Here is a 24,398-nt window from a genome sequence, read left to right as displayed (position 1 = left end):
TGAACGATTGACATCCCGGTGACCTGCGGTGCTGAAAGGTTGGCGTGTGAGTTAATGCTGCAGTTCTGTCATTTTGCTGACTGTCATCCCCTGCACTGTCTCTTCCTCGTGCTGCTGGCGGTGGTATCTCCGACGCTCCGTCGTCTTCCTCGTTTTGCTGGCGGCGGTACCGCTGACGCTCCGTTGTCTTCCTCGTGTTGCTGGCGGCGGTACCGCCGACGCTCCGTCGTCTTCCTCGTTTTGCTGGCGGCGGTACAACTTACGCTCCGTCGTCTTCCTCGTTTTGCTGGCGGCGGTACAGCTGACGCTCCGTCGTCTTCCTCGTTTTGCTGGCGGCGGTACAGCTGACGCTCCGTCGTCTTCCTTGCTTTGCGGGCTGTGACCCCCGTAGTGCCCGGTGGCTGGGGCCCCGAAATCTGGATCCGGCGGATTAGTTTCTGCATCTTTAGTTTATATACAGAATCCAGGGAGCAACTGAAGAAGACACTTTCCAAAGTAAGAAGCAGCCAGGGGGCCGAGCTTTATTATCCCCCGCACAAGGAATCAGTGCAAACATCTAATAATTACACGGGAACCCCCCCTCCTCACTCCCTCCCTCGAGGAGGGGGCACGTGAAACTCCACCCCTCTCCTCCAGGGGGCGCAGAGCACACAGACGCTGCAGGGTGAGAGCGCAGGGGGTCCGGCTCTACAGTCTCCCGTCCCGGAGGATCAGCGTCCTCTACACTCCGCCCCGGCCGGAGCAGACAACGGGCGACCACAGGAGATCGTCTGCGCCCTGCAGCACACGGCGGCCATCATTCTGCTGAACTCAGCGGCGCCCCCTCTGCAGAGCTCCGGGGTCACACTGTGACGCAGCCGCCACCTCTTCAGCGTTGTCTCTGTCAGTCGAAGTAATCCTCGATGTCGATATTGGGATCGAGCAGATCCGCTCCGTACCCCGACAGATCCATCTGATTCAGGATCAGGTTCTCGAAAGTCTCCTCCAGGTCGGTGTCTCCGATGAGCACGGCCCCCATCATCCGCCCGCTCTGCAGCACCACCTTCACGTACTCCCGGCCCGCGGTGCAGCGCAGCAGCAGCTCATGGTCCGCGCCAAGACCCTGCCCGTTGTACTTCCCCAACAGGATCACCTGCGGAGAAGAGACGCCAGAGATGAACGCGGGAGCGGGCCGAAGAGACGCCGGAGATGAGCGGGGGGCCGAAGAGACGCCAGAGATGAGCGGGGGGCCGAAGAGACGCCGGAGATGAGCGGGGGGCCGAAGAGACGCCGGAGATGAGCGAGGGCGGGCTGAAGAGACGCCAGAGATGAGCGAGGCCGGGCCGAAGAGACGCCAGAGATGAGCGAGGGCGGGCCGAAGAGACGCCAGAGATGAGCGGGGGCCGAAGAGACGCCAGAGATGAGCGGGGGCGGGCCGAAGAGACGCCGGAGATGAGCGGGGGGCCGAAGAGACACCGGAGATGAGCGAGGGCGGGCTGAAGAGACGCCAGAGATGAGCGAGGGCGGGCCGAAGAGACGCCAGAGATGAGCGAGGGCGGGCCGAAGAGACGCCAGAGATGAGCGGGGGCGGGCCGAAGAGACGCCGGAGATGAGCGGGGGGCCGAAGAGACGCCAGAGATGAGCGGGGGCCGAAGAGACGCCAGAGATGAGGGCGGGCCGAAGAGACGCCAGAGATGAGGGCGGGCCGAAGAGACGCCAGAGATGAGGGCGGGCCGAAGAGACGCCAGAGATGAGGGCGGGCCGAAGAGACGCCAGAGATGAGGGCGGGCCGAAGAGACGCCAGAGATGAGGGCGGGCCGAAGAGACGCCAGAGATGGGGGCGGGGCCGAAGAGACGCCGGAGATGAGAGGGGGCCGAAGAGACGCCAGAGATGAGAGGGGGCCGAAGAGACGCCAGAGATGAGCGGGGGCCGAAGAGATGCCAGAGATGAGCGAGGGCGGGCTGAAGAGACGCCAGAGATGAGCGCGGGCTGAAGAGACGCCAGAGATGAGCGGGGGCTGAAGAGACGCCAGAGATGAGCGGGGGCCGAAGAGACGCCAGAGATGAGCGGGGGGCCGAAGAGACGCCAGAGATGAGCGGGGGCCGAAGAGACGCCAGAGATGAGAGGGGGCCGAAGAGACGCCAGAGATGAGCGGGGGCCGAAGAGACGCCAGAGATGAGCGCGGGCGGGCTGAAGAGACGCCAGAGATGAGAGGGGGCTGAAGAGACGCCAGAGATGAGCGCGGGCGGGCCGAAGAGACGCCAGAGATGAGCGGGGGCTGAAGAGACGCCAGAGATGAGCGGGGGCCGAAGAGACGCCAGAGATGAGGGCGGGCCGAAGAGACGCCAGAGATGAGGGCGGGCCGAAGAGACGCCAGAGATGAGGGCGGGCCGAAGAGACGCCAGAGATGAGGGCGGGCCGAAGAGACGCCAGAGATGGGGGCGGGGCCGAAGAGACGCCGGAGATGAGAGGGGGCCGAAGAGACGCCAGAGATGAGAGGGGGCCGAAGAGACGCCAGAGATGAGCGGGGGCCGAAGAGACGCCAGAGATGAGCGAGGGCGGGCTGAAGAGACGCCAGAGATGAGAGGGGGCTGAAGAGACGCCAGAGATGAGCGCGGGCGGGCCGAAGAGACGCCAGAGATGAGCGGGGGCTGAAGAGACGCCAGAGATGAGCGGGGGCCGAAGAGACGCCAGAGATGAGCGGGGGGCCGAAGAGACGCCAGAGATGAGCGGGGGCCGAAGAGACGCCAGAGATGAGGGCGGGCCGAAGAGACGCCAGAGATGAGGGCGGGCCGAAGAGACGCCAGAGATGAGGGCGGGCCGAAGAGACGCCAGAGATGAGGGCGGGCCGAAGAGACGCCAGAGATGGGGGCGGGGCCGAAGAGACGCCGGAGATGAGAGGGGGCCGAAGAGACGCCAGAGATGAGAGGGGGCTGAAGAGACGCCAGAGATGAGCGCGGGCGGGCCGAAGAGACGCCAGAGATGAGCGGGGGCTGAAGAGACGCCAGAGATGAGCGAGGGCGGGCCGAAGAGACGCCAGAGATGAGCGGGGGCCGAAGAGACGCCAGAGATGAGCGGGGGCGGGCCGAAGAGACGCCGGAGATGAGCGGGGGGCCGAAGAGACGCCAGAGATGAGCGGGGGCCGAAGAGACGCCAGAGATGAGCGAGGGCGGGCTGAAGAGACGCCAGAGATGAGAGGGGGCTGAAGAGACGCCAGAGATGAGCGCGGGCGGGCCGAAGAGACGCCAGAGATGAGCGAGGGCGGGCCGAAGAGACGCCAGAGATGAGCGAGGGCGGGCCGAAGAGACGCCAGAGATGAGGGCGGGCCGAAGAGACGCCAGAGATGAGCGGGGGCGGGCCGAAGAGACGCCGGAGATGAGCGGGGGGCCGAAGAGACGCCAGAGATGAGCGGGGGCCGAAGAGACGCCAGAGATGAGGGCGGGCCGAAGAGACGCCAGAGATGAGGGCGGGCCGAAGAGACGCCAGAGATGAGGGCGGGCCGAAGAGACGCCAGAGATGAGGGCGGGCCGAAGAGACGCCAGAGATGGGGGCGGGGCCGAAGAGACGCCGGAGATGAGAGGGGGCCGAAGAGACGCCAGAGATGAGAGGGGGCCGAAGAGACGCCAGAGATGAGCGGGGGCCGAAGAGACGCCAGAGATGAGCGAGGGCGGGCTGAAGAGACGCCAGAGATGAGAGGGGGCTGAAGAGACGCCAGAGATGAGCGCGGGCGGGCCGAAGAGACGCCAGAGATGAGCGGGGGCCGAAGAGACGCCAGAGATGAGCGGGGGCCGAAGAGACGCCAGAGATGAGCGGGGGGCCGAAGAGACGCCAGAGATGAGCGGGGGCCGAAGAGACGCCAGAGATGAGGGCGGGCCGAAGAGACGCCAGAGATGAGGGCGGGCCGAAGAGACGCCAGAGATGAGGGCGGGCCGAAGAGACGCCAGAGATGAGGGCGGGCCGAAGAGACGCCAGAGATGAGGGCGGGCCGAAGAGACGCCAGAGATGAGGGCGGGCCGAAGAGACGCCAGAGATGAGGGCGGGCCGAAGAGACGCCAGAGATGGGGGCGGGGCCGAAGAGACGCCGGAGATGAGAGGGGGCCGAAGAGACGCCATAGATGAGAGGGGGCCGAAGAGACGCCAGAGATGAGCGGGGGCCGAAGAGACGCCAGAGATGAGCGAGGGCGGGCTGAAGAGACGCCAGAGATGAGAGGGGGCTGAAGAGACGCCAGAGATGAGCGCGGGCGGGCCGAAGAGACGCCAGAGATGAGCGGGGGCCGAAGAGACGCCAGAGATGAGCGGGGGCCGAAGAGACGCCAGAGATGAGAGGGGGCCGAAGAGACGCCAGAGATGAGCGGGGGCCGAAGAGACGCCAGAGATGAGCGAGGGCGGGCTGAAGAGACGCCAGAGATGAGCGGGGGCGGGCCGAAGAGACGCCAGAGATGAGCGGGGGCGGGCCGAAGAGACGCCAGAGATGAGCGGGGCGGGCCGAAGAGACGCCAGAGATGAGCGGGGGCGGGCCGAAGAGACGCCAGAGATGAGCGGGGGCGGGCCGAAGAGACGCCAGAGATGAGCGGGGGCGGGCCGAAGAGACGCCAGAGATGAGCGCGGGCGGGCCGAAGAGACGACAGAGATGAGCGTGGGCCGAAGAGACGCCAGAGATGAGCGAGGGCGGGCCGAAGAGACGCCAGAGATGAGCGAGGGCGGGCCGAAGAGACGCCAGAGATGAGCGAGGGCGGGCCGAAGAGACGCCAGAGATGAGCGAGGGCGGGCCGAAGAGACGCCAGAGATGAGCGAGGGCGGGCCGAAGAGACGCCAGAGATGAGCGAGGGCGGGCCGAAGAGACGCCAGAGATGAGCGAGGGCGGGCCGAAGAGACGCCAGAGATGAGCGAGGGCGGGCCGAAGAGACGCCAGAGATGAGCGAGGGCGGGCCGAAGAGACGCCAGAGATGAGCGAGGGCGGGCCGAAGAGACGCCAGAGATGAGCGAGGGCGGGCCGAAGAGACGCCAGAGATGAGCGAGGGCGGGCCGAAGAGACGCCAGAGATGAGCGGGGGCCGAAGAGACGCCAGAGATGAGCGGGGGCCGAAGAGACGCCAGAGATGAGCGGGGGCCGAAGAGACGCCAGAGATGAGCGGGGGCGGGCCGAAGAGACGCCAGAGATGAGGGCGGGCTGAAGAGACGCCAGAGATGAGCGCGGGCGGGCTGAAGAGACGCCAGAGATGAGCGCGGGCTGAAGAGACGCCAGAGATGAGCGCGGGCGGGCCGAAGAGGCGCCAGAGATGAGCGCGGGCGGGCTGAAGAGACAGCGGAGGTGAGGGCGGGCGCGGGCCGAAGAGACGCCAGAGATGAGCGCGGGCGGAGACATCAGAGGCAGGAGCAAGTGGGAGAAGAGACAAGTGTAAGCAGGGTCCAGTGTACGGTCAGCACCGGTGGAGGGAGCGCCACCTCTGCCAGCTGTCTCGGGCGCGGCACTGTTCACACACCTTATAATTGAAGAACTTTGTGACGTGGGCGAAGAGCTCGAAGCAGAAGTCGGTGTCGATGGTTTCTCCTCCGCGGTCAGCCGCCATGCACTTTGCGGCGTAGCAGCCCATCTGCCGCGCCTGCGTCCACAGCCGCATCTGCCAGGAACCAATCACAGCAGCCGTCACTGACACTGGAGTCTGGTCACATGATCGGTCACATGATCACCGATGCTGTACCTGCTGCCAGTGGGGACTGGGCGTCCATCCGGCGGTGCACACATCCCCCGCAGCATACACGTTCCTCGCCGTCGTCCTCATGTGGTCGTCCACCTTCAGCCCCCCGTCCTCTCCGACATCCAGCTGCAAAACAGCGAGATTGTGATCCCCTCCCCAGTGCTCACTGACCACCGCCCTGTCCCCCGCTGACCACCGCCCCGTCCCCCGCAGCCGCTGACCACCGCCCCGTCCCCCGCAGCCGCTGACTACCGCCCCGTCCCCCGCACCCACTGACCACCGTCCCCCGCAGCCGCTGACCACCGCCCCGTCCCCCGCAGCCGCTGACCACCGTCCCGTCCCCCGCAGCCGCTGACCACCGTCCCGTCCCCCGCAGCCGCTGACCACCGCCCCCCCCCGCAGCCGCTGACCACCGCCCCCCCCCGCAGCCGCTGACCACCGCCCCGTCCCCCGCAGCCGCTGACTACCGTCCCGTCCCCCGCAGCCGCTGACTACCGTCCCGTCCCCCGCAGCCGCTGACCACGGCCCCCCCCCCGCAGCCGCTGACCACCGCCCCGTCCCCCGCAGCCGCTGACCACCGCCCCGTCCCCCGCAGCCGCTGACCACCGCCCCGTCCCCCGCACCCGCTGACCACCGTCCCCCGCAGCCGCTGACCACCGCCCCGTCCCTCGCAGCCGCTGACCACCGCCCCGTCCCCCGCAGCCGCTGACCACCGCCCCGTCCCCCGCAGCCGCTGACCACTGCCCCGTCCCCCGCAGCCGCTGACCACTGCCCCGTCCCCCGCAGCCGCTGACCACCGTCCCGTCCCCCGCAGCCGCTGACCACCGCCCCGTCCCCCGCAGCCGCTGACCACCGTCCCGTCCCCCGCAGCCGCTGACCACCGTCCCGTCCCCCGCAGCCGCTGACCACCGCCCCGTCCCCCGCAGCCGCTGACCACCGCCCCGTCCCCCGCAGCCGCTGACCACCGTCCCGTCCCCCGCAGCCGCTGACCACCGTCCCGTCCCCCGCAGCCGCTGACCACCGTCCCGTCCCCCGCAGCCGCTGACCACCGTCCCGTCCCCCGCAGCCGCTGACCACCGTCCCGTCCCCCGCAGCCGCTGACCACCGTCCCGTCCCCCGCAGCCGCTGACCACCGTCCCGTCCCCCACTTATTACGTTATTTCCACTGATGAACGGCTCAACGTTTGGGAAAACCCCGGTGGCGCTGACGATGAGGTCACAGCCGTAGATTTTACCATTGGTCAATTCAGCGTAGACCGGCCAATCAGCTGCAGAAAAGAAAGAATGACATCACAGGGGAGGGGTTAAACATGCCCGCCCCCACTCCAGCACAAAGCAAACACCAGAATTTTCCGAACTTTCTCCAAAGACCAAATACAAAGTAACTAATACATTCAGAGTCTGCAGTGCCGGGACTGACCACCAGGTGTCACCAGAGACAGGAGAATGCAGACAGTGCAACATTACTGGAGACTACAATCTATGACTCCCTGTTATCAGCCATTACTGGGGGAGGCGACTAAAGGACAGGTGGGCACTCTGTTACTCCCCTTTATCAGTTACCTGGCTCGGAGGAGACTCCTCTGTTACTCCCCGTTATTAGTTAGCTGGCTCGGAGGAGACTCCTCTATTACTCCCCGTTATCAGTTAGCTGGCTCGGAGGAGACTCCTCTATTACTCCCCGTTATCAGTTAGCTGGCTCGGAGGAGACAACTCTATTACTCCCCGTTATCAGTTAGCTGGCTCGGAGGAGACAACTCTATTACTCCCCGTTATCAGTTAGCTGGCTCGGAGGAGACTCCTCTATTACTCCCCGTTATCAGTTAGCTGGCTCGGAGGAGACTCCTCTATTACTCCCCGTTATCAGTTAGCTGGCTCGGAGGAGACTCCTCTATTACTCCCCGTTATCAGTTAGCTGGCTCGGAGGAGACTCCTCTATTACTCCCCGTTATCAGTTAGCTGGCTCCGAGAAGACTCCTCTATTACTCCCCGTTATCAGTTACCTGGCTCCGAGGAGACTCCTCTATTACTCCCCGTTATCAGTTAGCTGGCTCCGAGGAGACTCCTCTATTACTCCCCGTTATCAGTTACCTGGCTCCGAGGAGACTCCTCTATTACTCCCCGTTATCAGTTAGCTGGCTCGGAGGAGACTCCTCTATTACCCCCGTTATCAGTTAGCTGGCTCCGAGAAGACTCCTCTATTACTCCCCGTTATCAGTTACCTGGCTCCGAGGAGACTCCTCTATTACTCCCCGTTATCAGTTAGCTGGCTCCGAGAAGACTCCTCTATTACTCCCCGTTATCAGTTACCTGGCTCCGAGGAGACTCCTCTATTACTCCCCGTTATCAGTTAGCTGGCTCGGAGGAGACTCCTCTATTACCCCCGTTATCAGTTAGCTGGCTCGGAGAAGACTCCTCTATTACTCCCCGTTATCAGTTAGCTGGCTCGGAGGAGACTCCTCTATTACTCTCTGTTATCAGTTAGCTGGCTCGGAGGAGACTCCTCTATTACTCCCCGTTATCAGTTACCTGGCTCCGAGGAGACTCCTCTATTACTCCCTGTTATCAGTTACCTGGCTCGGAGAAGACTCCTCTATTACTCCCCGTTATCAGTTAGCTGGCTCGGAGGAGACTCCTCTATTACTCCCCGTTATCAGTTAGCTGGCTCCGAGGAGACTCCTCTATTACTCCCCGTTATCAGTTAGCTGGCTCCGAGGAGACTCCTCTATTACTCCCCGTTATCAGTTAGCTGGCTCCGAGGAGACTCCTCTATTACTCCCCGTTATCAGTTAGCTGGCTCGGAGGAGACTCCTCTATTACTCCCCGTTATCAGTTAGCTGGCTCGGAGGAGACTCCTCTGTTACTCCCCGTTATCAGTTAGCTGACTCGGAGGAGGCTCCTCTATTACTCTCCGTTATCAGTTAGCTGGCTCGGAGGAGGCTCCTCTATTACTCCCCGTTATCAGTTAGCTGGCTCGGAGGAGACTCCTCTATTACTCCCCGTTATCAGTTAGCTGACTCGGAGGAGGCTCCTCTATTACTCCCCGTTATCAGTTAGCTGGCTCGGAGGAGACTCCTCTATTACTCTCCGTTATCAGTTAGCTGGCTCGGAGGAGGCTCCTCTATTACTCTCTGTTATCAGTTAGCTGGCTCGGAGGAGGCTCCTCTATTACTCCCCGTTATCAGTTAGCTGGCTCGGAGGAGACTCCTCTATTACTCCCCGTTATCAGTTAGCTGGCTTGGAGGAGACTCCTCTATTACTCCCCGTTATCAGTTAGCTGGCTCGGAGGAGACTCCTCTATTACTCCCCGTTATCAGTTACCTGGCTCGGAGGAGGCTCCTCTATTACTCCCCGTTGTCAGTTAGCTGGCTCGGAGGAGACTCCTCTATTACTCCCCGTTATCAGTTACCTGGCTCGGAGGAGGCTCCTCTATTACTCTCTGTTATCAGTTAGCTGACTCGGAGGAGACTCCTCTATTACTCTCCGTTATCAGTTAGCTGGCTCGGAGGAGACTCCTCTATTACTCCCCGTTATCAGTTACCTGGCTCGGAGGAGGCTCCTCTATTACTCCCCGTTATCAGTTAGCTGGCTCGGAGGAGGCTCCTCTATTACTCCCCGTTATCAGTTAGCTGGCTCGGAGGAGACTCCTCTATTACTCCCCGTTATCAGTTACCTGGCTCGGAGGAGACTCCTCTATTACTCCCCGTTATCAGTTACCTGGCTCGGAGGAGACTCCTCTATTACTCCCCGTTATCAGTTAGCTGGCTCGGAGGAGACTCCTCTGTTACTCCCCGTTATCAGTTAGCTGACTCGGAGGAGACTCCTCTATTACTCCCCGTTATCAGTTAGCTGGCTCCGAGAAGACTCCTCTATTACTCCCCGTTATCAGTTACCTGGCTCCGAGGAGACTCCTCTATTACTCCCCGTTATCAGTTAGCTGGCTCCGAGGAGACTCCTCTATTACTCCCCGTTATCAGTTACCTGGCTCCGAGGAGACTCCTCTATTACTCCCCGTTATCAGTTAGCTGGCTCGGAGGAGACTCCTCTATTACCCCCGTTATCAGTTAGCTGGCTCCGAGAAGACTCCTCTATTACTCCCCGTTATCAGTTACCTGGCTCCGAGGAGACTCCTCTATTACTCCCCGTTATCAGTTAGCTGGCTCCGAGAAGACTCCTCTATTACTCCCCGTTATCAGTTACCTGGCTCCGAGGAGACTCCTCTATTACTCCCCGTTATCAGTTAGCTGGCTCGGAGGAGACTCCTCTATTACCCCCGTTATCAGTTAGCTGGCTCGGAGAAGACTCCTCTATTACTCCCCGTTATCAGTTAGCTGGCTCGGAGGAGACTCCTCTATTACTCTCTGTTATCAGTTAGCTGGCTCGGAGGAGACTCCTCTATTACTCCCCGTTATCAGTTACCTGGCTCCGAGGAGACTCCTCTATTACTCCCTGTTATCAGTTACCTGGCTCGGAGAAGACTCCTCTATTACTCCCCGTTATCAGTTAGCTGGCTCGGAGGAGACTCCTCTATTACTCCCCGTTATCAGTTAGCTGGCTCGGAGGAGACTCCTCTATTACTCCCCGTTATCAGTTAGCTGGCTCCGAGGAGACTCCTCTATTACTCCCCGTTATCAGTTAGCTGGCTCCGAGGAGACTCCTCTATTACTCCCCGTTATCAGTTAGCTGGCTCGGAGGAGACTCCTCTATTACTCCCCGTTATCAGTTAGCTGGCTCGGAGGAGACTCCTCTGTTACTCCCCGTTATCAGTTAGCTGACTCGGAGGAGGCTCCTCTATTACTCTCCGTTATCAGTTAGCTGGCTCGGAGGAGGCTCCTCTATTACTCCCCGTTATCAGTTAGCTGGCTCGGAGGAGACTCCTCTGTTACTCCCCGTTATCAGTTAGCTGACTCGGAGGAGGCTCCTCTATTACTCCCCGTTATCAGTTAGCTGGCTCGGAGGAGACTCCTCTATTACTCTCCGTTATCAGTTAGCTGGCTCGGAGGAGGCTCCTCTATTACTCTCTGTTATCAGTTAGCTGGCTCGGAGGAGGCTCCTCTATTACTCCCCGTTATCAGTTAGCTGGCTCCGAGAAGACTCCTCTATTACTCCCCGTTATCAGTTACCTGGCTCCGAGGAGACTCCTCTATTACTCCCCGTTATCAGTTAGCTGGCTCGGAGGAGACTCCTCTATTACCCCCGTTATCAGTTAGCTGGCTCGGAGAAGACTCCTCTATTACTCCCCGTTATCAGTTAGCTGGCTCGGAGGAGACTCCTCTATTACTCTCTGTTATCAGTTAGCTGGCTCGGAGGAGACTCCTCTATTACTCCCCGTTATCAGTTACCTGGCTCCGAGGAGACTCCTCTATTACTCCCTGTTATCAGTTACCTGGCTCGGAGAAGACTCCTCTATTACTCCCCGTTATCAGTTAGCTGGCTCGGAGGAGACTCCTCTATTACTCCCCGTTATCAGTTAGCTGGCTCCGAGGAGACTCCTCTATTACTCCCCGTTATCAGTTAGCTGGCTCCGAGGAGACTCCTCTATTACTCCCCGTTATCAGTTAGCTGGCTCGGAGGAGACTCCTCTATTACTCCCCGTTATCAGTTAGCTGGCTCGGAGGAGACTCCTCTGTTACTCCCCGTTATCAGTTAGCTGACTCGGAGGAGGCTCCTCTATTACTCTCCGTTATCAGTTAGCTGGCTCGGAGGAGGCTCCTCTATTACTCCCCGTTATCAGTTAGCTGGCTCGGAGGAGACTCCTCTGTTACTCCCCGTTATCAGTTAGCTGACTCGGAGGAGGCTCCTCTATTACTCCCCGTTATCAGTTAGCTGGCTCGGAGGAGACTCCTCTATTACTCTCCGTTATCAGTTAGCTGGCTCGGAGGAGGCTCCTCTATTACTCTCTGTTATCAGTTAGCTGGCTCGGAGGAGGCTCCTCTATTACTCCCCGTTATCAGTTAGCTGGCTCGGAGGAGACTCCTCTATTACTCCCCGTTATCAGTTAGCTGGCTCGGAGGAGGCTCCTCTATTACTCCCCGTTATCAGTTAGCTGGCTCGGAGGAGACTCCTCTATTACTCCCCGTTATCAGTTACCTGGCTCGGAGGAGGCTCCTCTATTACTCTCTGTTATCAGTTAGCTGACTCGGAGGAGACTCCTCTATTACTCTCCGTTATCAGTTAGCTGGCTCGGAGGAGACTCCTCTATTACTCCCCGTTATCAGTTAGCTGGCTCGGAGGAGGCTCCTCTATTACTCCCCGTTATCAGTTAGCTGGCTCGGAGGAGGCTCCTCTATTACTCCCCGTTATCAGTTAGCTGGCTCGGAGGAGACTCCTCTATTACTCCCCGTTATCAGTTACCTGGCTCGGAGGAGACTCCTCTATTACTCCCCGTTATCAGTTACCTGGCTCGGAGGAGACTCCTCTATTACTCCCCGTTATCAGTTAGCTGGCTCGGAGGAGACTCCTCTGTTACTCCCCGTTATCAGTTAGCTGGCTCGGAGGAGACTCCTCTGTTACTCCCCGTTATCAGTTAGCTGACTCGGAGGAGGCTCCTCTATTACTCCCCGTTATCAGTTACCTGGCTCGGAGGAGACTCCTCTATTACTCCCCGTTATCAGTTAGCTGGCTCGGAGGAGACTCCTCTATTACTCCCCGTTATCAGTTAGCTGGCTCGGAGGAGACTCCTCTGTTACTCCCCGTTATCAGTTAGCTGACTCGGAGGAGGCTCCTCTATTACTCTCCGTTATCAGTTAGCTGGCTCGGAGGAGGCTCCTCTATTACTCCCCGTTATCAGTTAGCTGGCTCGGAGGAGACTCCTCTGTTACTCCCCGTTATCAGTTAGCTGACTCGGAGGAGGCTCCTCTATTACTCCCCGTTATCAGTTAGCTGGCTCGGAGGAGACTCCTCTATTACTCTCCGTTATCAGTTAGCTGGCTCGGAGGAGGCTCCTCTATTACTCTCTGTTATCAGTTAGCTGGCTCGGAGGAGGCTCCTCTATTACTCCCCGTTATCAGTTAGCTGGCTCCGAGAAGACTCCTCTATTACTCCCCGTTATCAGTTACCTGGCTCCGAGGAGACTCCTCTATTACTCCCCGTTATCAGTTAGCTGGCTCGGAGGAGACTCCTCTATTACCCCCGTTATCAGTTAGCTGGCTCGGAGAAGACTCCTCTATTACTCCCCGTTATCAGTTAGCTGGCTCGGAGGAGACTCCTCTATTACTCTCTGTTATCAGTTAGCTGGCTCGGAGGAGACTCCTCTATTACTCCCCGTTATCAGTTACCTGGCTCCGAGGAGACTCCTCTATTACTCCCTGTTATCAGTTACCTGGCTCGGAGAAGACTCCTCTATTACTCCCCGTTATCAGTTAGCTGGCTCGGAGGAGACTCCTCTATTACTCCCCGTTATCAGTTAGCTGGCTCGGAGGAGACTCCTCTATTACTCCCCGTTATCAGTTAGCTGGCTCCGAGGAGACTCCTCTATTACTCCCCGTTATCAGTTAGCTGGCTCCGAGGAGACTCCTCTATTACTCCCCGTTATCAGTTAGCTGGCTCGGAGGAGACTCCTCTATTACTCCCCGTTATCAGTTAGCTGGCTCGGAGGAGACTCCTCTGTTACTCCCCGTTATCAGTTAGCTGACTCGGAGGAGGCTCCTCTATTACTCCCCGTTATCAGTTAGCTGGCTCGGAGGAGGCTCCTCTATTACTCCCCGTTATCAGTTAGCTGGCTCGGAGGAGACTCCTCTGTTACTCCCCGTTATCAGTTAGCTGACTCGGAGGAGGCTCCTCTATTACTCCCCGTTATCAGTTAGCTGGCTCGGAGGAGACTCCTCTATTACTCTCCGTTATCAGTTAGCTGGCTCGGAGGAGGCTCCTCTATTACTCTCTGTTATCAGTTAGCTGGCTCGGAGGAGGCTCCTCTATTACTCCCCGTTATCAGTTAGCTGGCTCGGAGGAGACTCCTCTATTACTCCCCGTTATCAGTTAGCTGGCTTGGAGGAGACTCCTCTATTACTCCCCGTTATCAGTTACCTGGCTCGGAGGAGGCTCCTCTATTACTCTCTGTTATCAGTTAGCTGGCTCGGAGGAGGCTCCTCTATTACTCCCCGTTATCAGTTAGCTGGCTCGGAGGAGGCTCCTCTATTACTCCCCGTTATCAGTTAGCTGGCTTGGAGGAGACTCCTCTATTACTCCCCGTTATCAGTTACCTGGCTCGGAGGAGGCTCCTCTATTACTCTCTGTTATCAGTTAGCTGACTCGGAGGAGACTCCTCTATTACTCTCCGTTATCAGTTAGCTGGCTCGGAGGAGACTCCTCTATTACTCCCCGTTATCAGTTACCTGGCTCGGAGGAGGCTCCTCTATTACTCCCCGTTATCAGTTAGCTGGCTCGGAGGAGGCTCCTCTATTACTCCCCGTTATCAGTTAGCTGGCTCGGAGGAGACTCCTCTATTACTCCCCGTTATCAGTTACCTGGCTCGGAGGAGACTCCTCTATTACTCCCCGTTATCAGTTACCTGGCTCGGAGGAGACTCCTCTATTACTCCCCGTTATCAGTTAGCTGGCTCGGAGGAGACTCCTCTGTTACTCCCCGTTATCAGTTAGCTGACTCGGAGGAGACTCCTCTATTACTCTCTGTTATCAGTTAGCTGGCTCGGAGGAGGCTCCTCTATTACTCTCCGTTATCAGTTAGCTGGCTCGGAGGAGGCTCCTCTATTACTCCCCGTTATCAGTTAGCTGGCTTGGAGGAGACTCCTCTATTACCCCCGTTATCAGTTACCTGGCTCAGTGCCGCCCTCTTTCTGTCCTCCTGGCACAGACAGCTCTGGGATATTTAACCCCTTGTACTCCTGGTGGCGGAGCACCGCCTGCACTTCACACCCCGTCTCGATGTGGACGCAATGGGGGATCTGTGGGAAGAGGAGCGGTGAGCAGTCAGAGTATTGGGGGCCGCCCCCGCCCCGGCACCGACCTCCTGTGCGGCTCGTAGATCCAGTCCCTCGTGCCAGTCTGGGCCCAGAGCGCTGCCGAGCCGCCCATCCTCCCGCCCTGCAATGGAAAGCACTACCGCTTACAAACCGCATGCTCTCCCATCTGCAAATGCTGCCGGCCCCCCGCACTCACCGGCGCCCCCCTCCGTGCTGTACTTCGTCCTCTTGCAGGTCAGGGGCGGCTCGGCTTTCACAGATTTTAGCTGCGGGATGAGGAACTCGGCGGCTCCGGCGTCAAAGAAGGTGTTCCCGATGGACTTATCCTTAATGGCCCAAATGACCTCACAGCCGTCTATCTCGTACCTGGGATGGAGGAAAAGGGGGAGAGGAGCGAGGGGAGAAAGGAGGAAAAGGGGGAGAGGAGCAAGGAAAGGAGGAAAAGGGGGAGAAGAGCGAGGGGAGAAAGGAAAGAAGGAGGAAAAGGAGCAAGGGGAGAAAGGAAAGAAGGAGGAAAAGGAGCAAGGGGAGAAAGGAAAGAAGGAGGAAAAGGGGGAGAAGAGCGAGGGGAGAAAGGAGGAAAAGGGGGAGAGGAGCAAGGGGAGAAAGGAGGAAAAGGGGGAGAGGAGCGAGGGGAGAAAGGAGGAAAAGGGGGAGAGGAGCGAGGGGAGAAAGGAAAGAAGAAGGAGGAAAAGGGGGAGAGGAGCGAGGGGAGAAAGGAGGAAAAGGGGGAGAGGAGCAAGGAAAGAAGGAGGAAAAGGGGGAGAAGAGCGAGGGGAGAAAGGAAAGAAGGAGGAAAAGGAGCAAGGGGAGAAAGGAAAGAAGGAGGAAAAGGAGCAAGGGGAGAAAGGAAAGAAGGAGGAAAAGGAGCAAGGGGAGAAAGGAAAGAAGGAGGAAAAGGGGGAGAAGAGCGAGAGGAGAAAGGGAAGAAGAAGAAGGAGGAAAAGGGGGAGAGGAGCAAGGAAAGGAGGAAAAGGGGGAGAGGAGCGAGGGGAGAAAGGAAAGGAGGAAAATGGAGCAAGGGGAGAAAGGAAAGAAGGAGGAGGAAAAGGGGGAGAAGAGCGAGGGGAGAAAGGAAAGAAGGAGGAAAAGGGGAGGGGAGCGAGGGGAGGAAGGAGGAAAAGGGGGAGAGGAGCAAGGAAAGAAGGAGGAAAAGGGGGAGAGGAGCAAGGAAAGAAGGAGGAAAAGGGGGAGAAGAGCGAGGGGAGAAAGGAGGAAAAGGGGGAGAGGAGCGAGGGGAAAAAGGAGGAAAAAAGGGAGAGGAGCGAGGGGAGAAAGGAAAGAAGAAGAAGGAGGAAAAGGGGGAGAGGAGCGAGGGGAGAAAGGAAAGAAGAAGAAGGAGGAAAAGGGGGAGAGGAGCGAGGGGAGAAAGGAGGAAAAGGGGGAGAGGAGCGAGGGGAGAAAGGAGGAAAAGGGGGAGAGGAGCGAGGGGAGAAAGGAAAGAAGAAGAAGGAGGAAAAGGGGGAGAGGAGCGAGGGGAGAAAGGAGGAAAAGGGGGAGAGGAGCAAGGAAAGAAGGAGGAAAAGGGGGAGAAGAGCGAGGGGAGAAAGGAAAGAAGGAGGAAAAGGAAGAGAGAAGGGAGGGGAGAAAGGAAAGAAGGAGGAAAAGGAAGAGGAGGGAGGGGAGAAAGAAAAGAAGGAAAAGGGAGAGAGAAGAGAGGGGAGAAAGGAAAGAAGAAGGAGGAAAAGGGGGAGAGGAGCGAAGGGAGAAAGGAAAGAAGGAGGAGGAAAAGGGGGAGAGGAGCGAGGGGAGAAAGGAAAGAAGGAGGAGGAAAAGGGGGAGAGGAGCGAGGGGAGAAAGGAAAGAAGGAGGAGGAAAAGGGGGAGAGGAGCGAGGGGAGAAAGGAAAGAAGGAGGAGGAAAAGGGGGAGAGGAGCGAGGGGAGAAAGGAAAGAAGGAGGAAAAGGGGATGGGAGCGAGGGGAGAAAGGAAAGAAGGAGGTAAAGGGGAGAGGAGCGAGGGGAGAAAGGAAAGAAGGAGGAAAAGGAAGAGAGGAGGGAGGGGAGAAAGGAAAGAAGAAGGAGGAAAAGGGAGAGAAGAGCGAGGGGAGAAAGGAAAGAAGGAGGAGGAAAAGGGGGAGAGGAGCAAGGAAAGAAGGAGGAGGAAAAGGGAGAGAGGAGCGAGGGGAGAAAGGAAAGACGAAGGAGGAAAAGGGAGAGAGGAGCGTGGGGAGAAAGGAAAGACGAAGGAGGAAAAGGAAGAGAGGAGGGAGGGGAGAAAGGAAAGAAGGAGGAAAAGGGGGAGAGGAGCGAGGGGAGAAAGGAAAGAAGGAGGAGGAAAAGGGCGAGAGGATCGAGGGGAGAAAGGAAAGAAAGAGGAAAAGAGAGCGAGGGGAGAAAGGAAAGAAGGAGGAAAAGGGGGAGAGGAGCGAGGGGAGAAAGGAAAGAAGGAGGAGGAAAAGGGCGAGAGGATCGAGGGGAGAAAGGAAAGAAAGAGGAAAAGAGAGCGAGGGGAGAAAGGAAAGAAGGAGGAGGAAAAGGGGGAGAGGAGCAAAGAAAGAAGAAGGAGGAAAAGGGAGAGAGGAGCGAGGGGAGAAAGGAAAGAAGAAGGAGGAAAAGGGAGAGAGGAGCGAGGGGAGAAAGGAAAGAAGGAGGAGGAAAAGGGAGAGAGGAGCGAGGGGAGAAAGGAAAGAAGGAGGAAAAGGGAGAAAGGAAAGAAGGAGGAAAAGGGAGAAAGGAAAGAAGGAGGAAAAGGGAGAAAGGAAAGAAGGAGGAAAAGGGAGAAAGGAAAGAAGGAGGAAAAGGGAGAAAGGAAAGAAGGAGGAAAAGGGAGAAAGGAAAGAAGGAGGAAAAGGGAGAGAGGAGCGAAGGGAGAAAGGAAAGAAGGAGGAAAAGGGAGAGAGGAGCGAGGGGAGAAAGGAAAGAAGGAGGAGGAAAAGGGAGAGAGGAGCGAGGGGAGAAAGGAAAGAAGGAGGAAAAGGGAGAGAGGAGCGAAGGGAGAAAGGAAAGAAGAAGAAGGAAAAGGGAGAGAGGAGCAAGGGGAGAAAGGAAAGAAGAAGAAGGAAAAGGGAGAGAGGAGCAAGGGGAGAAAGGAAAGAAGGAGGAAAAGGGAGAGAGGAGCGAGGGGAGAAAGGAAAGAAGAAGGAGGAAAAGGGAGAGAGGAGCGAGGGGAGAAAGGAAAGAAGGAGGAAAAGGGAGAGAGGAGTGAGGGGAGAAAGGAAAGAAGAAGGAGGAAAAGGGGGAGAGGAGCAAGGAAAGAAGGAGGAAAAGGGAGAGAGGAGCGAGGGGAGAAAGGAAAGAAGAAGGGGGAAAATGGAGAGAGGAGCCAAGGGAGAAAGGAAAGAAGAAGGAGGAAAAGGGAGAGAGGAGCCAAGGGAGAAAGGAAAGAAGAAGGAGGAAAAGGGGGAGAGGAGCGAGGGGAGAAAGGAAAGAAAGAGGAAAAGGGGGAGAGGAGCGAGGGGAGAAAGGAAAGAAAGAGGAAAAGGGGGAGAGGAGCGAGGGGAGAAAGGAAAGAAGGAGGAAAAGGGGGAGAGGAGGAAAAGGGGGAGAGGAGCGAGGGGAGAAAGGAAAAGGAGGAAAAGGGGGAAAGGAAAGAAGAAGGAGGAAAAGGGAGAGAGGAGAGAGGGGAGAAAGGAAAGGAGGAAAAGGGGGAAAGGAAAGAAGAAGGAGGAAAAGGGAGAGAGGGGAGAAAGGAAAGAAGGAGGAAAAGGAAGAGAGGAGCCAAGGGAGAAAGGAAAGAAGGAGGAAAAGGGGAGAGGAGCGAGGGGAGAAAGAAAAGAAGGAGGAAAAGGGGGAGAGGAGCAAGGAAAGAAGAAGGAGGAAAAGGGAGAGAGGAGCGAGGGGAGAAAGGAAAGAAGAAGGAGGAAAAGGGGGAGAGGAGCAAGGAAAGAAGGAGGAAAAGGGAGAGAGGAGCGAGGGGAGAAGGGAAAAAAGAAGGAGGAAAAGGGGGAGAGGAGCAAGGAAAGAAGGAGGAAAAGGGGGAGAAGAGCGAGGGGAGAAAGGAAAGAAGGAGGAAAAGGGAGAGAGGAGCGAGGGGAGAAAGGAAAGAAGGAGGAAAAGGGAGAGAGGAGCGAGGGGAGAAAGGAAAGAAGGAGGAAAAGGGAGAGAGGAGCGAGGGGAGAAAGGAAAGAAGGAGGAGGAAAAGGGAGAGAGGAGCGAGGGGAGAACGGAAAGAAGGAGGAAAAGGGGAGAGGAGCGAGGGAAAAGAAGGAAAAGGCAGAGAATGAAGGGAGGAAAGAAAGGAGAGAGAGCATGCGCGAGGGGAGAAAGGAAAGGAGGAAAAGGGAGAGGAGCGAGGAAAGGAAAGAAGGAGGAAAAGGGAAAAGAGGAAGAGAGGGGAGTAAGGAGGAAAAGAGAGCAAGGGAAGGAAGAAATGAAGGAGGAAGGAGAAAAGTAGAGATGAGAGGAAGGAAGGAGTAAAAGAACGAGAGGAGGAAAGAAATGGAGGAAATAAGAGGGAAAGAAAGATGAAGGAAGAAAGGGAGGAAGACGGTGTTCAGGGTGGAGGAGAGAAGCAGGCGGCCATTAGACGGTGCCCACAGCTGACTTCCGGCACTATGTATGAGCAGACGTTGCTATGCTTACACCAGCTCCAGTGCGATCCCGCCGTTCCCCACCACCAGCACTCTCCGCGCCGTCCTCAGGTGTTGCTGGAAGGTCTAAGATTTATATAACACACCAGGGTGAAGATCAGGAAAGTGTCCTGTAATGATGGGGGAGGGGCGGGGGACGTACCCGGGCGCTGTCTGTATCCCGGATCCCCAGTACATACGGATTCCCCTCTGCAATGAGCCGGGGCCGCGCTCCTGTGCACATGCAGAGCTGCTCGTAGCGGTAGCAGGTGCCGTCCTCTGTGATCAGCGTCTGCAGAACATCGCACAAAGAGGAGAAGTGTTACCAGTACACCTCCCGTAACCGCGCCCTGGAGGATGGGGGGTCAGACCGCCGTCACCGCCCCGGAGGATGGGGGGGGGGGGTCAGACAGCCAACACCGCCCCGGAGGATGGGGGGTCAGACAGCCGTCACCACCGCGGAGGATGGGGGAGGGGTCAGACAGCCGTCACCGCCCTGGAGGATGGGGGGGGGGGTCAGACCGCCATCACCGACCTGGAAAAGGAGGGGGGGCGGCGTGGGGCAGAGCGCCGTCACCGCCCCGGAATCCTGCCGCCTGGTAGCTCACCTGCTCATCTGTCTTTAACCCCTTCACGGCTGCGTGCACCACTCTGATATTCGGGTACTGGGCCTGCAGGGCGCCGCTGCTCTGCTCCTCCACCTCAAACTCCTCCAGCGCCCGAGAGACCTGAGAACGAAACAGGTATGGCGAGCGGAGCGCGCACATCTACACCCGGGCGGCACCATCACGCCGAGCAGCCGCTTACCTGCCTAACATTGGTCACAGCCTTAATCAGCGGCGCCGCGGTCAGAAGATAAATGAGATCAGCGGGAAACTGCAGAGAAAGCTGAAAATACAGAATCACACGTCAGTGACCTCATCTGTCCCCCCAATACCATCTACACAGCTGATCACCATTACTGGCCCCTTCATTTTTTTCATAGCCTGTACAATATCTTCAGAAATAAATGGAAATGAACCAAAGTTATATCCTCAGGATTTTTTAATTAGTGTCCAAAGTAATAGAATAATAAAACATTGTTTTCCTAGAATAAACAGCATGTGCAGCAATAAAGGCCCCTAATTAATACTCGGTTGCCCCCTAATTAATACTCGCTTGCCCCCCTGATTAATACTCGCTTGCCCCCCCTAATTAATACTTGGTTGCCCCCTAATTAATACTCACTTGCCCCCCTAATTAATACTTGGTTGCCCCCCTAATTAATACTTGGTTGCCCCCTAATTAATACTGGGTTGCCTCCCTAATTAATACTTGGATGCCCCCCTAATTAATACTTGGATGCCCCCCTAATTAATACTGGGTTGCCTCCCTAATTAATACTTGGATGCCTCCCTAATTAATACTTGGTTGCCCCCCTAATTAATACTCGGTTGCCCCCCTAATTAATACTTGGTTGCCCCCCTATTTAATACTCGCTTGCCCCCCTAATTAATACTTGGTTGCACCCCTAATTAATACTCGCTTGCCCCCCTAATTAATACTTGGTTGCCCCCCTAATTAATACTCGGTTGCCCCCTAATTAATACTCGGTTGCCTCCCTAATTAATACTTGGTTGCCCCCTAATACTTGGTTGCCCCCTAATTAATACTCGGTTGCCTCCCTAATTAATACTTGGATGCCCCCTAATTAATACTCGGTTGCCCCCTAATTAATACTTGCTTGCCCCTCTAATTAATACTTGGTTGCCCCCTAATTAATACTCGCTTGCCCTCCTGATTAATACTTGGTTGCCCCCCTAATTAATACTTGGTTGCCCCCCTAATTAATACTTGGTTGCCCCCTAATTAATACTTGCTTGCCCCTCTAATTAATACTTGGTTGCCCCCTAATTAATACTCGCTTGCCCTCCTGATTAATACTCGGTTGCCTCCCTAATACTTGCTTGCCCCTCTAATTAATACTTGGTTGCCCCCTAATTAATACTCGCTTGCCCTCCTGATTAATACTTGGTTGCCCCCCTAATTAATACTTGGTTGCCCCCCTAATTAATACTTGGCTGCCCCCCTAATTAATACTTGGTTGCCCCTCTAATTAATACTTGGTTGCCCCCTAATTAATACTCGCTTGCCCCTCTAATTAATACTTGGTTGCCCCCTAATTAATACTCGCTTGCCCTCCTGATTAATACTTGGTTGCCCCCCTAATTAATACTTGGCTGCCCCCCTAATTAATACTTGGTTGCCCCTCTAATTAATACTTGGTTGCCCCCTAATTAATACTCGCTTGCCCCTCTAATTAATACTTGGTTGCCCCCTAATTAATACTCGCTTGCCCTCCTGATTAATACTTGGTTGCCCCCCTAATTAATACTTGGTTGCCCCCCTAATTAATACTTGGTTGCCCCCCTAATTAATACTCGGTTGCCTCCCTAATTAATACTTGCTTGCCCCTCTAATTAATACTTGGTTGCCCCCTAATTAATACTCGCTTGCCCTCCTGATTAATACTTGGTTGCCCCCCTAATTAATACTTGGTTGCCCCTCTAATTAATACTTGGTTGCCCCCCCTTTGGCATTGCTGACGGCCTCCACACGTTTCTTGTAGCCATCTATAAGCTTCTTGCTCTTCTCTGGAGTTTTCTCCCATCATCCTTTGCAGTTTGTTCGAGCTCTTGAATGTCTGCAGGGTCTTTTCCCCAATGGCAGAATGGGATTGAGGTCAGGACTCATTGTGGCCATTTTATAACCGTCCATTTTGTCTTTTTCCACCATTCCTCTGTACTTTTGGATGTGGCTTTGGGTCATTGTCTTGCTGGAGGACCCATGATCTTCGACTCCAACCAAGTTTTCTTACACTGGGGAGGACATTTCGCTCTAAAATCTATTGATCATTCTCTGATTCCGTGATTCCTGCGATACGGTCAAGGCCTCCAGTACCAGACGCAGCAAAACAACCCCACAGCATTATGGATCCTCCACCATGCTTAACTGTTGGTAAGGTGTTCTTTTCCTTATAAGCTTCATTGCACCGTCTGTAAACAAACCGTTGCTTTGCATTGCCAAAAAGCTCTATTTTTGTTTCATCTTTGATGAGGCCCCTCCTGTGACGCGGCTCACTCTTGTGATGCAGCCCCCTCCTGTGATGCAGCCCCCTCCTGTGATGCGGCACCTCCTGTGATGCGGCTCCCCTCCTGTGATGTGGCCCCTTTCTGTGATGCGGCCCCCTCCTGTGATGTGGCCCCTCTTGTGATCCCATATACCAGATATGAATATTGGGCTGTTAGTGACAGGTGTAGGCTCTATAGATATGTGATGCGGCCCCCTCCTGTGATGCAGCCCCTCCTGTGATGCGACTCCCCCTGTGATGCGGCTCCCCCCAGTGATGCGGCCCCTCTTGTGATGCGGACCCCTCCTGTGATGAGGCCCCTCCTGTGATGCAGCCCCCTCCTGTGATGCAGCCCCCTCCTGTGATGCGGCTCCTCCTATGGTGCCATATACCAGATATGAATATTGGGTTGTTAGTGACAGGTGTAGGCTCTATAGATATGGGAGACATATTTTTGGCGTCGTGGCGCTGTGCCGAGCGCAGCGCACTCACTTGCATTGCTGTGCGGCCGGCACATTAGCCGAGAATTAATATCGACCACGTGGATAACGTTGTATACACCATGTCTCATATATAGAGAAAGCTAAAATCATGAAATATGGGTTAATATCTCCCGCTTGGGACCTCCAGGGGGCAGATATCCTCAAGATCGGGGATCTCATACTTTTTCTTACCTGAGCCCCCATCTCACTTACTGGCCCCCATCTGAGGTCCTCGGGGGAGGTCGGTGGGAGCGGCTGGTAACAGCAGATTCAGGCATAGACCCCATGATCAGTGCTGGGAGATACAGCGCGCTGTAAGGACTGCGCCGTTTCCTGATCGGAGCGCCCCCCTCCTGCAGATCTGCGCCATTCCTGTGACATCAGGTCTAGCACCTTTCTTGTGTTCCCCCTGTTATTTATGTGCCTGTACACACTGTGTTGTCTCGTCCCCTCTGTAACATCTCTTGTATATTTATCCGCGCGGCCTAATTGTGGGATTAATGATATAAAATGTAACAGCTTCTTTGGGATCAGTAGCGCCGGTCCCTGACGATTGGTGGGATCGATAGCGCCGGTCCCTGGCGATTGGTGGCAGCGGTGGGATCGGTAGCACCGGTCCCTGACGATTGGTGGCAGCGGTGGGATCGGTAGCGCCGGTCCCTGACGATTGGTGGCAGCGGTGGGATCGGTAGCGCAGGTCCCTGGCGATTGGTGGCAGCGGTGGGATCGGTAACGCCGGTCCCTGACGATTGGTGGCAGTGGTGGAATCGGTAGCGCCAGTCCCTGACGATTGGTGGCAGCGGTCTCTGGAGATTGGTGGCAGCGGTGGGATCGGTAGCGCCGGTCCCTGACGATTGGTGGCAGCGGTCTCTGGAGATTGGTGGCAGCGGTGGGATCGGTAGCGCAGGTCCCTGGCGATTGGTGGCAGCGGTAGGATCGGTAGCGCAGGTCCCTGGCGATTGGTGGCAGCGGTAGGATCGGTAGCGCAGGTCCCTGACGATTGGTGGCAGTGGTGGAATCGGTAGCGCCAGTCCCTGGCGATTGGTGGCAGCGGTGGGATCGGTAGCGCCGGTCCCTGGCGATTGGTGGCAGCGGTTGGATCAGTAGCGCCGGACCCTGGCGATTGGTGGCAGCGGTGGGATCGGTAGCGCCGGTCCCTGACGATTGGTGGCAGCGGTGGGATCGGTAGTAACGGTGGGATCAGTAGCGCCGGTCCCTGATGATTGGTGGCAGTTGTGTGACATCTTCCTGACACCGATACATACCCAGATGTGACGTCACAGCTCAGCATATACAGTATGTGCCCCGGATCTCACCTGCTCCGCACACGTGACTCCGGCGATTCCTCCTCCGACCACCACGATCTTCCCCTTCTCTGTGGCCGCCGCCATATTTCCGGCTTCCAGTCGCGGGTAGGCGGGGCTTTGTGACGTCCCTGTCATCTGATTGGCTGACATCTTCGTTTACATCCCTAGTTGCTCTGGTAACAGTTGCAGACACCAGAGGGAGGAGACTGATGTCGTTACGTGTCTACAGCGACGGCTCCGAGAAGATGGCGGGGGAGGGGAGGGCGCTGCAGAGTGGTCGGCTGCTATGGTAACCAGCTCTCCTCAGGCCTCATCTCCGGTGATTACGTTCTGCAGAGGGGCCACATCAGGGGTCAGAGCGGGGGCCACATCAGGGGTCAGAGCGGGGGCCAC

At 57.0% G+C, this 24,398-nt stretch overlaps 1 protein-coding gene across 1 annotated transcript; it reads right to left on the bottom strand.

Moving 5' to 3' along the window:
* Positions 1-510: 510 nt before the first annotated feature.
* PYROXD1 (pyridine nucleotide-disulphide oxidoreductase domain 1) lies at positions 511-24,157 on the bottom strand. Its single transcript, XM_073650557.1, has 12 exons — positions 24,015-24,157; positions 19,915-19,995; positions 19,716-19,835; positions 19,271-19,399; positions 19,121-19,194; positions 14,795-14,964; positions 14,643-14,719; positions 14,451-14,580; positions 6,834-6,946; positions 5,682-5,804; positions 5,463-5,600; positions 511-1,132 (listed from the first exon to the last, which is right to left on the bottom strand). The coding sequence occupies exons 1-12, from the start codon at positions 24,153-24,155 to the stop codon at positions 884-886; spliced, it is 1,545 nt and encodes a 514-aa protein (XP_073506658.1). The 5' UTR covers positions 24,156-24,157; the 3' UTR covers positions 511-883.
* Positions 24,158-24,398: the final 241 nt, after the last annotated feature.

This window comes from Phyllobates terribilis, unplaced genomic scaffold (genome assembly GCF_046119375.1).
Source record: "Phyllobates terribilis strain yellow unplaced genomic scaffold, ASM4611937v1 Scaffold_10__3_contigs__length_209671492, whole genome shotgun sequence".
In the NCBI taxonomy this organism is placed as follows: domain Eukaryota; kingdom Metazoa; phylum Chordata; class Amphibia; order Anura; family Dendrobatidae; genus Phyllobates; species Phyllobates terribilis.
This window is presented reverse-complemented; position numbering and strand designations above follow the sequence as displayed.